Below are 12,948 nucleotides of genomic sequence, written 5' to 3' on the forward strand. Positions count from 1 at the left end.
CTCAGGGGTACCTCAGGGTAGCTGTTCAGTGGGGGGCAACCACGCTACCTACTGAGCTATCCCTGGCCCAATTTTTCACACAGAAAACATTTCAACTGACACTAAAGAGTTTTCATTCGTGTCCGCTTAACTGCTCTTTATTATTCCATGAACTTTGAACTGTTTGAACTGTTTTGTTTTTTTTTGTGGTGGTGGTTTCTTGTTTTTTCTTTACACACATCATAAAATACTGTAAATGAACTTGTTTGCTTGTATGACAGCTGAGATTCATGTCTGTGCTTTTTGTGTTTGTTTGTGAAATTGAGACATTCAACAATAAAGCATTTGTGTTTTATTGTTTGCTGTGGCCCACTCCTTCACACTGCAGTTACATCAGATTCATCCTCTGTTGTTAAGGACGGGGTTTTGTTGTGTGGTTGGTGAGTTTATGTAACAAATTCAATTTAAAATTCAATTTTGAGTTCCCACAATTGAGTCGCTGCAATAATGAGATTAAACTGATTATTTAGGGACCTGAACAGGTTTGTAAGACTGTGACTCATTGTTTATTCATTTATAATAATGCAAATGCAGAGCAAAGTGCTTTTTTAGCAACATCGAAAAGCCCAGACCATCCAATGCTGTTTCCTAAATTCTTTTAGAATTTAGTTTACATGAAAGGTTCCAGTTTTGGTTCAATCAAATCTCATGTAAACAGTTAAAACAGATGTTAAACAAGACTGAAAAAGCTACATTTCTTTTCCAAATATTAGAAGACATCAATGAAATAAACTTCTGCATTGTTGGTAGACTTTGGCAAGCGAGAAAAAGATATATTTATATGTCTTATCCAAGTTATAACAAGAAGACCCTGATAAGATTCTGACTTTGGGCAGCCTTTCCTGGAAAGCAAAGATAAAGATTCTGAAATGTCTTTGTGATCTAACTGAGGGCACAAGAGTGTTCTTTCTGATCGATACGCTATTTGCTTCTATGTTGATTTAGTATGCACTGTTAGAGCCACAGCCTGCTCTGCAGATATGGGGCATTAGATAGTACTAGATGAAGAATAAAAGAAGATTAGTGGAGCACTTTCAAATGTATTTTTTTAACCTGTATAAAAAGACCCAAGGCCATTACAGTGTGTAATTATAGTTTATAATGTATTATTAGAAAATGTGTTTTCACAAGCATCTGAGCAATTAAATACTAAAACTCCCATGTAGGGATAACAAGGTTGAAAATCAACATGATAGTAGACTATCCACCTTAATTAAAAGATATTTTTTATTATAGGTCAATCCAGTTTTACTCTTTATAATTTGTTAGCCATTTCTATTATTTAGGTATTTTTGCAGCCATTTTTCATTTGAAGTATATTAGGATTTGACAAAAAGACAGTTGAAGCCTTACTTGAATTTTGTGTTTGCCTAAAAACAGCGTTTCTCACGTTATATGCTTACATTGTCGGATCTATTTTGTTGAGGGCCATTCCTGCGCTGTCCATTACCTGCGGTGCTGAAACTGATGAATTAACCAGGTGACTCTTTTTCTAATGTGAGCAGCAGACTAATTTGATTACGCTAAATACGATGTTTCCCCAAATAAAAAGTCATATAAATTAATATTGGCATCACATAAGTAGACCGGGCCATCTAGTTGGAGCCTAAAGTGCCAGTTCCCTTTACCGGCTCACTCCAGTCAGAGCGTGGTGCTGCGTTTTCCCCCACGCTTCGTTGCCCTAATTCTTCAACCCCTGATAGGTAAATTTCTTACGCTCGCCAAGCTATTAATGGTTAAACTACGTCGTGGGCGTAGCGGCTCCTTGTAATGGCGACCGTGCCGTAGATGTTCCCAGGTTTGTGAAAATGAAGCGAAGAAGAAGTTATTTCTTTTAAGTAAAACGCCGAGGTTCCCCGCAGGAGGACTTTGCGTCTACAACCATCATCTTTTTAAGTGGCAAACGTAGCTGTACTTTTGAACTTTTACGCTCCCGAAATGATGAAGCTCAAGTCAAACCAAACCCGGACGTACGACGGGGATGGCTACAAGAAGCGGGCCGCTTGCCTGTGCTTCAGGAGCGAGAGCGAGGAGGAGGTGAGTTCGGTGATGTGAACTGTCTGGAGGGCCAAGCTAATATTAGCATCCGTAGGTTTTTATCCAGCCTTTTCTGTTGTGTGTAGATCGACACGTTTATCAACATGGTTTTGGTTTTATCCCAGTTGGAAAAGGATTTCTTTTATTCTCGTGTCGACTCCCGACGTTTTGATTATTCACTATTTTTCAGCTGGTACTTACCCGAGTGTTATGTAAGCCTCTTTAGCAGTGCAGATAGAAGCCTCGGTTATGACCAGACTTACTAGCTCCGCGCTAATGCTAACGCTAACGTTAGCTTGCTAACTACCCGGGTTGCTGCCGTGGGCAGCCGGCTATCGGCCAGCAACCACAGCCCACAGTACAGGCTGTGGTGAGTGCTGACTCTATCTCTACCAGCTGTCGGATGGACAGAGAATATTTAGTATTTAAAGCGACAGCTAAGATATGTATCTGCTCGCGTTACAGATAGTTTGGCGAGCTAAGTGTATTGTGTTAATGCAACTGGTATTACTAGCCAAACATTGTACTGCTATGTAGCTAGTAGCTATCCTAGTTTAAGCCAGAAGATGACTCTGGCAGTGATAGCCGGCTTGCTTGTATCACTTGTGTATTTTGATTAGTTTGTTTGCGAAATTGACACTGTTGATATTTGGAGCACCAGCTTAATGGGAGCGTCGAGCCCTGTGTGCATATTTTACAACATCGCTTATTAATGCTATTTGTGTATTTATGGCTCCTATCTAGCCGTATCAGAAAAAGCGAAAACGTGTTGTGGATTACTTGAGCTCAGTCGCGATTTGGGACGCTCACGTACAGTCAAAAGGAGACACAAATATATCTTTGTACTTAAAACATTTTACTAGAGGAGGAGATGGGACCAAACCAATTCCTCATTTTGGTTAAAGTAAAGGCCAGACTGTGTAGACGGGGGTTGTTGATTACAGGAAACGTATCAGCATTACCAGCACCAAAGTGGAAACTTATACCTAAGACTGTAGTTTATCTGACTGGCAGCCAGGGGTTCCACAGCTCATCTTCACTAAGAAACCAACATCTAAACTAGTTCACTAGCTATGATTTATTGACAGTAATAAAAGTACTAGTTATTTTAAACCCAATAGGTTATCATTTCCTTTTTTCTTGAAGTTGTGTTTTTCGATGTCCCAGTTGATATTATGTGAACAGTAACTCAGAGTTGGACTGTCATACCTGACCAGTATTGTATGGGGTGTTTTGCAGGTGCTACTGGTGAGCAGTAGTCGACATCCTGACAAGTGGATAGTTCCTGGAGGGGGAATGGAGCCCGAAGAGGAGCCCAATGTTGCAGCAGCTCGAGAAGTGTGTGAAGAGGTTGGTTGTGTCACTCAATATTGTTATATCTTATTTAAGCCTGTAGTATGATGGCCTTTTCTCTTTGGTTTTCCAAGTGACAGATGTTGTCTCTATGTATACTGCGTACTGGGAACCTTAACGTGATCCTTTTCAGAAATGTCAGTAGCTGGAAATATAATTCTCAGAAAGTGTGGCAAATTTGTTTGAGTATAGACTCATAAGATGTATTGTATTACAATTCTGTTAACTTGTGTCTGTATTTAACACTGAGCCTGATACCTTGTTCTCAAAATCCATTTTGTCAATGTAGTCATCCTGTTTGCATGGACAGTAAGAGAGAGAGAGCCTAGCAACATGTAAGCTGTATCATAGCATCATGTTACAAAGCAGTCTTTAGGTGTCAAAGGAGGTCACACAGAGATTGAACACTGGCTGCACAGCAGTTTGACTGCAGTACAGTCAAGTCACACAAACACAGAAAATGACAACAATTGAGTTTTATTGTTTGTAAGTTTCTCGTAGCTATATATATTAGTATACAGTAGTGGTCACATTACAAGGGCAGCTTGGAGGACACAACATGTTGTTTTTGTTGTTCTGTATTGGGGTGGATGGGTAGTAATTAGTAAACAGTTCTGAAACTAATTGGAAATCAATATCCTACTTATACTGCCTACGCCTGTTTGTTAGATCAGGTATTCTTCCACTCTGCATGCTGTTCATCCTTTGGATATTTTGATCAGAACGGACACAGGGCACATAAGACACTGAATCTCACCCAGCGGTTGGCTCCTAGCGGGCCGCTGACCTTATAAAGCCTATCCTCTCTGTGTGATCCGTCACACTGATGGATGCTGATATCATCCCTTATCCTGGCTCCTGCTGATTGGTAGCTTTGGTGGTTGCAGGACACTGAGGCCTGCCAGCAAATTTCCAAAGGGTCAAAAGCAATGTCACATCACTGCTCAGGCTCCTTATGTGCTAAAAGGCTACATTCAGAAACTTTGTGGTGACTGAGTGCTGCTTGATACATCACCAACTACATTGGCTTTCTAAGCCTCTTATTGGACGATGGTGTAACAGGACATATCCTAATCCTGGTGAGCCTGTTCTGATTACCTTATGAGTGATGAGTGATTGCTTATGCTTATTGGTTTGGAGTCTCTCCAGGGATGAGAGTGAAGACAAGGCATGCAGTAGCAAGCCAAAATTTACAGAGGGTTTCTTTGTTACACTGTTCACTATCTCTGTTAATCCTTGTATCTTGGAGATGCACCCCGACCCTGCAACCTGAAGACACCTTGCATAACTGGTAACGAAGTCTCAGCTGTACATCCTCTTCCCAAGTGTTGCCCAGTAGTCTTGTGTTACATGAATGCCAGAGCTGGGAGACTTTTTCCATCTCATAAAAACAAACAGGTTGACTTTTGGCCTATTACTTAATCCCTGGCTCGTCTTTGGAGTTTCTAGTGGTGTGCCTGCTCTTTACCATATGATCAAGCTGAAGGCCTTAGGAGTGCAATACCGAGGTGTTGGTACAGTGTGTGGAGTCAACATTTATTTATAGAGTGAAACTGGAAACTGAGGAAGAAGCTGCAGAGATGTCAGTGAGAGGCCTGGTGCTGTATCAAAACCTGACCTACTGTTCACCTCTGGGAGTTAAAATCTTGGAGATAATTTTTGGTGTTAAAATGTTCTCAACACTATTAAGCTCTCAGAGACCTTAAAGTTTCTCTATGACAGAAAGGTTGTGACATTTATATGGCTCTGATTTTAGGATTGTGAGAAAAGGTATAATAACTCACAAAGTTTTTATTCATCTGCTTTTTTTCCTGACCTTTTACATGATGAAACTAAAAACGATTTTGAGAGAGGGGCTGTCAAAAAGTGCCAAAAGTTGAGAGAGGGTTGTTTTTCAGATGTATAATAAGTCAATTTTAAAAATCAGTAAATCAGGAACCTTTTTCCCCACTAATCTGGCACTTGATCTTTTTAATTAAATTTCCAAGAAAACTGTGGCTTCAGCCTCTGAAAAATGTTTTTCTGTTTTTGTTGAATATTATGTTTTATGTAGTTTAGTTTTTTGACTAGTAGCTGGACATCTGAGACTGGGCTTTGAGAGATTGTGAATTTGTTTTTCCTCACTATATTATTGTTTTGTTTTTGTTTATTTTGTCAGTTGCTTGATTAATGTTAAACATTTTGTCAGAAGAAATCAATGAAAATTGTCAATGCTTTTAATAGTAATTTCATTGCTGTAGAAGTAATTTATGTCCAGTCATTATGAGGGGGGAACCTGACATTGACCTACTTTGTGAATTGAGCCCTTTTTTAGGGATGTTAGCTTTTTCAGCTAGGAGAGTGTTTTCCAGGTGGTGCACCAATTTTTTTGTTTTTGTTTTTGTTTGTGAGGATCATAAGTTTTTGCAGTTTAGAACTACAAAAAACAAAAACCGAGAGCCAAATCCCTGGAAATTTGTATATACGGGAGCTTAATAAGGGAATATATAGTGCTTTGTTTTGTTGGAAAACAAAGTTTACACCAGTTTGCACACAATTTAAGGGGAGAGGGGGGAAAAAAAAATACCTGTCATATGACTTCTGCTGGACCAGCAATGTCAACGACTGTTAGCCCAAGTGTGTTATCTGTTGGGCGAAGTTGGGTAATGATAACATGGTATCTAAAGAGAAACTTGGAAACCAATCCCTTCTAGGGAAAAAAAAAGAACTGGTTTTGAAGTTGAGGCAGCAAAAACCTTGTTTTTGTTTTGCTTTGTTTTTTCTCTACTTTTTTTTTTTTTTTTGGCTTGTGTTAAAGCTAAAGGAGGCAAGATATATGCTAGTGGCTCCTGACACTGTTGGACAGCAAATGGGCTGTCAAAAGCATGCTTTACAGTGTAATCAAAAGAAGAACAACATGTCAGATGACATACAGTCATATGAAAAAAGTTTTCATCGGACTAAGCAGTCCTGCGATAAACTGAAGTACACTCAGCAATAAGTACACAGCAGCAAGTAATCATTTTCTGTTTGACTTTGTCAGTCTCACACTATTGTCGAGGAATTTGGTCCTACTCTTCTTTACAATGTTTTTTTTACTTCATTGAGGTTTGTGGGTATTTTCTATGCACAGATCTCTTATGATTCTGTCACGTTGAGGTCCAGACTTCGACTGTTCCATTGCAACACCTTGAGTCCTTTCTTTGTAAATTTGTTGTAGATCTGCTGGTATTCTTTGGATCATTGTCCTGTTGCATGACCCAATTTTGGCCAAGTTTTAGGTGTCGTTAGTGGTATCAGGGGTTTGTGCTGATATCTTGTGTTTGGGTTTTATCCAAATGTGGCGTTTTGTATTATGGTAATAAAAATCTTCACTTTGGTCTCATCTGTTGAAAGGACATTGTTTCACAAGTGTGTGGTTTGTTCATATGCAACTTTGCAAACCTAAACCCAAGTTGTGTTGCCATGTTCTTTTTACAGAGATTAATCTTTCTCCTGGCAACCCTTCCAAACAACCCATACTTGTTCAAACTTCTTCACACTTGCATACCCACTTAATTAGTAGCACCTGGCTTCTGCTTACCCTCTTAATTCCTTTGGAGGCAGTAAGGGTGTACTTCGGTTTTCACGAGACTCACATGACTGTATTTTGTAGGAATGTGCACAATCAGTTGACTGGACAGTTGAGCATTGCTGCCCTGACTTGTCAGCAGTGAAAATTTCTGTCAGTGAGGCTAATATTTCTTTAATGTGCAACACTCAGCCGAAGCAAAAGACAACGTGCAACACTAGTGCCAGTGGACACTAAAGGGCAATGTGGACTCCCAAGTTTGTGAATGAGATAACTCGAGAACAAAGCAATGTAGGATATTCAAATTGATGCCATAGGTATGTGCTAAAATTCTTGGATGAGATTGAATCTGTTACCTCGATCTCAAGGGCAAGGTCATAGGTCAGATTTTCAGAAAATCTTGTAAATGCCATAACTCGAGAAGGAAGTCAAATTTTCAAATGGAACATCCCCAATTGTTTTTGTTTTACAGCCCTAAATAATGTGCCTCGTTGCAGGAAAGTGCATGCAGAACATGACTTCAGTCTTTGTATATGTTGTATATTGTTTTTATTTTGTGGACTCAAAAACAACAATCCAGGATTTAGATGGAGTGAATGTGCTGGGGATAAACACAATCTTATGATGTAATGTAATCCAGTGCACAACAAACACCATTTCCAATTACCGTACAAATTAAATCAGCTCTATTTGAAACTATTTCAACTAAACACTATGAGGTTCAAATGGGTGTTTATTGTTAGGCTGTTGGAGTGCGTTAAATTATACAAGTGTTTTTGCATAGACCTCAATCTCCTCATATTGAACGAAAAGCCTTTAATCGTCTGTTGTGACTTCATCCTGTGACAGTATTTACTGAGCATTTCATCATTTTTCATTCATTTTACAGGCTGGTGTGAAGGGGACTTTAGGTCGCTTGGTGGGAATATTTGAGGTGAGCTGCTGTGTATTGACTTTTGGGGGGGGGCGCTGTCTTCAAGTGTCACCTTACTGTTTGGTTAATTATGCAAATGTTTTCTTCCACAGAACCAGGAGAGAAAACACAGGACCTATGTGTATGTTCTTATTGTAACGGAGGTGCTGGAGGACTGGGAGGACTCAGTCAACATTGGTAAAGCACTGTTTGTTTACTTGTCAGAATGGGGATCATACGGACAAAGTTCTCAGGCAGTCACATGCTTGACTGTAGCTTTTTTCCTTTTTTTTGCCTGGCCTTAGTGATATTACAGTTTTTAGTGTATGTTTACTGGGGAAGATTATAAAACCAGCTTTTTTCCTGCCCTTGTGATTTTCACTTTAGCTGTGTGTACAGTACTAATAATCAGTCAAAACCCATTTTTCATAATGACTTTTTTTTCCCCCCGTGTGTTGTTTTTTTTTCTTGCATGTTAACCTTCTCCACAATGCTTTCTTTTTCTGCAAAACAGGGAGAAAAAGGGAATGGTTTAAAATAGACGATGCCATACAAGTGTTGCAGTGTCACAAGCCTGTGCAGGCCACCTACTTCGAGGCTCTTCAGGAGAGTTGTCTGACCAGTAATGGAACTCCACTGGTGACCACGATAGGTGGGGATCTCTCCCCTACCTACAGCATCAATCAGAGCTCTGTTTCGGGGATCAGATAACTAAAACCACAACTCTGAATACCCCAGGAGCTTTCGCCACCACCTGCGCTCTTACTTGTGTTATTTCTCTTCTCTTCTCTTCTCTTCTCTTCTCTTCTCTTCTCTTCTCTTCTCTCTTTCTTTTGTCTCAGTAACATGGTTTGCCTTGCCAACTCCTTTGTGCCAGAAATCTGGCGCAGACTCAACAAGTGTTGGATGAATAGTCCAAAACACTTTGTAAATGTAAATGTAATTTTTGACCCCTCTTCTTTTTTTGTTTTTCTTTTTACTGACAACTGCATGAAGTGTCCCCTCATTCCCTTTTCCTTAACACACCCTTAGCGTGGTGTTTATTGAATGCAAGAACTACTTTTTACTGTTGTAATGTAAAAGTGTATACTTAGTGCTTAAGCTGAAGGCTTTTGGTGGTCTTTTTAATGTCTCCATCTTTTTTGTTTGTTTATTTTTCTGTGAATGAATGTGCCCATAATAAGTGTACTCCCTCCTCTGTTTTAAGGATAGGAAAAATTGTATCTGAACGAAAAGAATTGTGGGAAGTGACTTGTCTTGCATGAGTGCTATTGTTGTTGCGTTTCACTCACTCGAGTGACCTGATGCTGACTGTGTGACAGACAGGGTAAGGTCTTTTGGCTTTTCTTCACTCTTCTCCCTGTTGTAGTTGTTCTTCTTATGTTTTTTTTTTTTTTTTGTGGTTTTGTTTTGTTTTTGTTTTTTTAACCTGAAGGATACGGCCCCTTAATTTCAATATTCTTTCCATTTCTGTTTTCAGCTGTGTTTCTTTCCTATTTGGGAAGCTAGCCAAGCACTACAGGTTTCAATTTCAGAGCATGCATATATGTATATATGTATATGCGCTGCACAGTGACTGAAAGAATGTCAGCAGACAATGTAAAGACCATCTTTGTCCTCACTCTTCTCTTTTTGATCCCTTTTTGTTTTCTTTGTTAAAACGCTTTCATGTGACTGACTACAGAGTCTTCCTCCAAACACTGAGAGGGTGGAAATGGTAGATTTCAGAATCATGGACTTGTGTAATTTCAAAGTGCAGCACATATCACTTAAGTTATTAAAACCCATTTCCATATTTTACTCCTCACATTCAGTTTGGTTAAAAGCAATTGTTTACATTGTGTTTGTAACATAGTACAGATGAATTTAGCGGGCACTTTTCATTATGGTCATGATCTTTTTTTTTTTTTTTTTTTTTTTTTTTTTTTTAAATAAACCTTCCCTCCTTAGTATTTATTCTGCATCCCCCAAAACACTCAAAACACCTGCTTGACATTAAACAGAATGGATCTTTAATGCTGATTTTGGCAAGATGCAGAACAAACAAGCCTTGTACAGTTTGAGACCTTGTTTTTAACATGTAAAATGCTTTTTGGATACTAGTTTTTTTGTTTGTTTTTTTTTCTCCTCTCTAACGTTTGGCAAAAGTCTCTTTAGCTCAGCTGCGTCACTTGGCTGCGATGTGGCGTGAAGCAGCTGGCTCAATACTGTGAAACTGGAGGCGCTGTAGATAGCATGTAAGAGGTTTTTATTGTAAATTGTTTATTTCTGTATAGATCAAAGGTGAGAATACAAATGACAAAACACCTCTTACACATCTGTGAGTGCTACATGTCATTTCAATTGAGGCTGGAAAACCTGATTGAACTCACTGCGTTGGCTTTAAAGCTGTGGGGAATTTTCTCTTGAGATAGCATTCAGTACATCAGAGGCTAAAGAACAAGGAATGTGGCTGTGGGTGAGATTAAAGAGCCTATTTATAATAGAAAATTGTAACAACCTTAATGTTTTTGTTTTAGACCAAAATAAATTGGTAATGGCAAGGATTTTTTCTTTTTCTTTTTTTTTTTTTGTTTATCGTCTTTAGTCAAACTATGAAATGAAGTATAACTGCATTCTGAGTTGGAAAGCCTGGAGTCTTTTCCTCCTCTGTGCCACTAGGTTTAATCAGTGAATTTTCCCCTAGAGGGTTTCTTTCATTGATCTCTCCACTTTGGTGTTCTGCCTTTTTTTTTTCCACATTGATGAATTTGGAAAGATTTGCACAAGCAAACCTGATACATTTCACCTTCCAAGTTTATAGGACACAAAATTTGCACATCCAACAGATAAAAACATTTGCATTTGTTTGGAGTTGTCTTTTTCTAGCTGGTGAATTTCATTCAGTTCTGTTTTTCCTTTTATTAATCTTTTGTTTGCTCTCCCTTATCTCTTTCTGACTAGTTTATAACCCCTCCACTACTTTTACCACCTGGCTGTTTACTCTGTTTTTGCTAAGCAGCTGCAGCTGAAAACTATGCTACAACTGCATAAATGCAGGCAATGTGGGACTGCAGGCTGGAAAACCACAAGAAGGAGCTAAAAGATGCTGAATAATAGTGTAAAGTTGAGTTTGATTACATAGGCAGAAGGTCTTTGATTCTTGCATGAGAGACACAATTTACATAAAAAAAATCATGTTAACAAAAAACTGATTATAGCCACATTAAAAAAGTATTTGATGCCCATAGATTTAAAAAAAATTTCATTAGGGTTTGTTGGAAAAGACTTGGGAGTACTTATGTATTTAACAATGAATATGCACAGAAAACTCGAGTCTTATGATTCACAATCTGATGAGAAACCCTTTAATAGGAAATGAGAACTGAAAGCAAGCGGAGCAAAGTTTGTCTAGACAAAGAGCAGGGTGGCTTTTAGTGGTGGACTGAGTATTTTCTTCCATGTTTATGATTATGGTGGAAATCACCACATGCTAGCACAGCTGCTAACACTGCCCTGCGACAATACAGGAATTCAGATCTCTTCTGAATGACAGCTAAGGTAAAAAGGGTCTAAAGTCTCCTCCAGTCTGAGACTTTGAACCATTTTTACTGCTGTTTTAGAAAGGTGTGGTGGTCGAAGTCTTGCTTTATGATGCTCTACCTGGCACTTGAAATGAGATTTTGTGTTGATTAGACTTTTTAGTCATCATCTAAAGGTACAATTAAATAGAAATGGGATGAAACTACATATGGCAGAAAACAAAAGCCTAATAAACTAATGATTAAAATGGCTCTCTAGTTTGATGTGGGTGTCAGGTACTGTCAAAATGAATGTGAGGAGGATTTCCACAAGTAAACAGCCAGTCATTTTTAATTATTAATAACCACTTATTCCTATCCTGTTTTTTGTTTTGTCTTTCTTCTCTTGTTACTGACAACCTGATGTCTTGTATATAGGTAACATAGCAATCTGATAGCCAGAGAATGCACTTTGGCTTTGGTCCTAAAGGATTATTGTAACTTTATTTTAACCCTTCTTACTAAAATTCAAACAGTTTCTGTCACAAATTGACTGATTTAGGTTGGAGTGCTAGTGGGAAATTTGGAAGTAAAGGTTTTCACTTAAATTCCACATTAGACTGATGGTATCATTAGATGGTACAAACACATTCACCCTTTCTTGGACTTTTTGGCTATAAAATTGCCTCTTTAAAATGATGACGCTTCCTAACTTGTAACAGCTGGAGCTTCAGATAAAGCCACTTAATTTAATTTACCAAAGTGGACGGTTTATTAATGTGTTGCCATGTCAGTTAGTTGGGCCCCATCTTGTGGCCAAAGCAAAAGAATAAAACAAAGCACATCACTTAGCAGCTGAAGATTCATAACATTCAGTTTTCCTTTAGCACAATGATGACCGTTTCACCTGCTAAACGACTGGAAAAATATATATGTTAATTAAAAAAAAAAAAAAAAAAAGACAGCTGCCATCTCTGAAAAACAACCAAACAAACTCTGAATTTGATAACTTCACTTTTGAACCGTTGACCTCAGCCTTGAAGTTACATATCTGTATTTGTGTTCAAGGTCTATGTGTCACTGGAATTTTTTTTTTCCTCTTTTGTCATTTGGGACTGTGGAATAAGACCAGTGTGAGAAGACTGAAGATTGTAATATAAATGTGCCAACAAATAAACACCAGTATTTCACATTCAGGCTGGTGTCTGTGTGTTCAATACATCTCCAAGTGTGCTCTCTGTAGAGTATGTAAGTATTTACAACAACTGGATATATTGTAACTCTGTAGCTAACTCACCCATCAGTTTGTTTTTTAACTCTTGAGGTTCATGTGCAAAAAGAGTTGTTAGGGCTACTTTCAAGATGTCAGCAGCAGGACATCAGGACTGTCAGACACTTTCATTAGATAAATCTGCTTATAAGCGGATTTGTCAAGTCAAATTTGTGTTGAAACATCATAGAAATGCCAGATAACAAAATTAAAAGATAAACTGGTTAACATTTTGTGAATCTTCAGTAGCAGCTACAACCTAATTGGGTTTCTCATGGTCAAGTAT

The 12,948-nt window shown here is 38.5% G+C and overlaps 1 protein-coding gene across 1 annotated transcript; it reads left to right on the forward strand.

The window, feature by feature from the left end:
* The first annotated feature begins 1,811 nt into the window (after positions 1–1,811).
* Positions 1,812–12,588, forward strand: nudt3b (nudix (nucleoside diphosphate linked moiety X)-type motif 3b). The gene is made up of 5 exons (XM_063473540.1): positions 1,812–2,076; positions 3,316–3,426; positions 7,869–7,913; positions 8,006–8,090; positions 8,407–12,588. Exons 1-5 carry the CDS (start codon positions 1,978–1,980, stop codon positions 8,601–8,603), a joined length of 537 nt encoding a protein of 178 aa, XP_063329610.1. The 5' UTR covers positions 1,812–1,977; the 3' UTR covers positions 8,604–12,588.
* Positions 12,589–12,948: the final 360 nt, after the last annotated feature.

This window comes from Pelmatolapia mariae, linkage group LG5 (assembly GCF_036321145.2).
Source record: "Pelmatolapia mariae isolate MD_Pm_ZW linkage group LG5, Pm_UMD_F_2, whole genome shotgun sequence".
Taxonomy (NCBI): domain Eukaryota; kingdom Metazoa; phylum Chordata; class Actinopteri; order Cichliformes; family Cichlidae; genus Pelmatolapia; species Pelmatolapia mariae.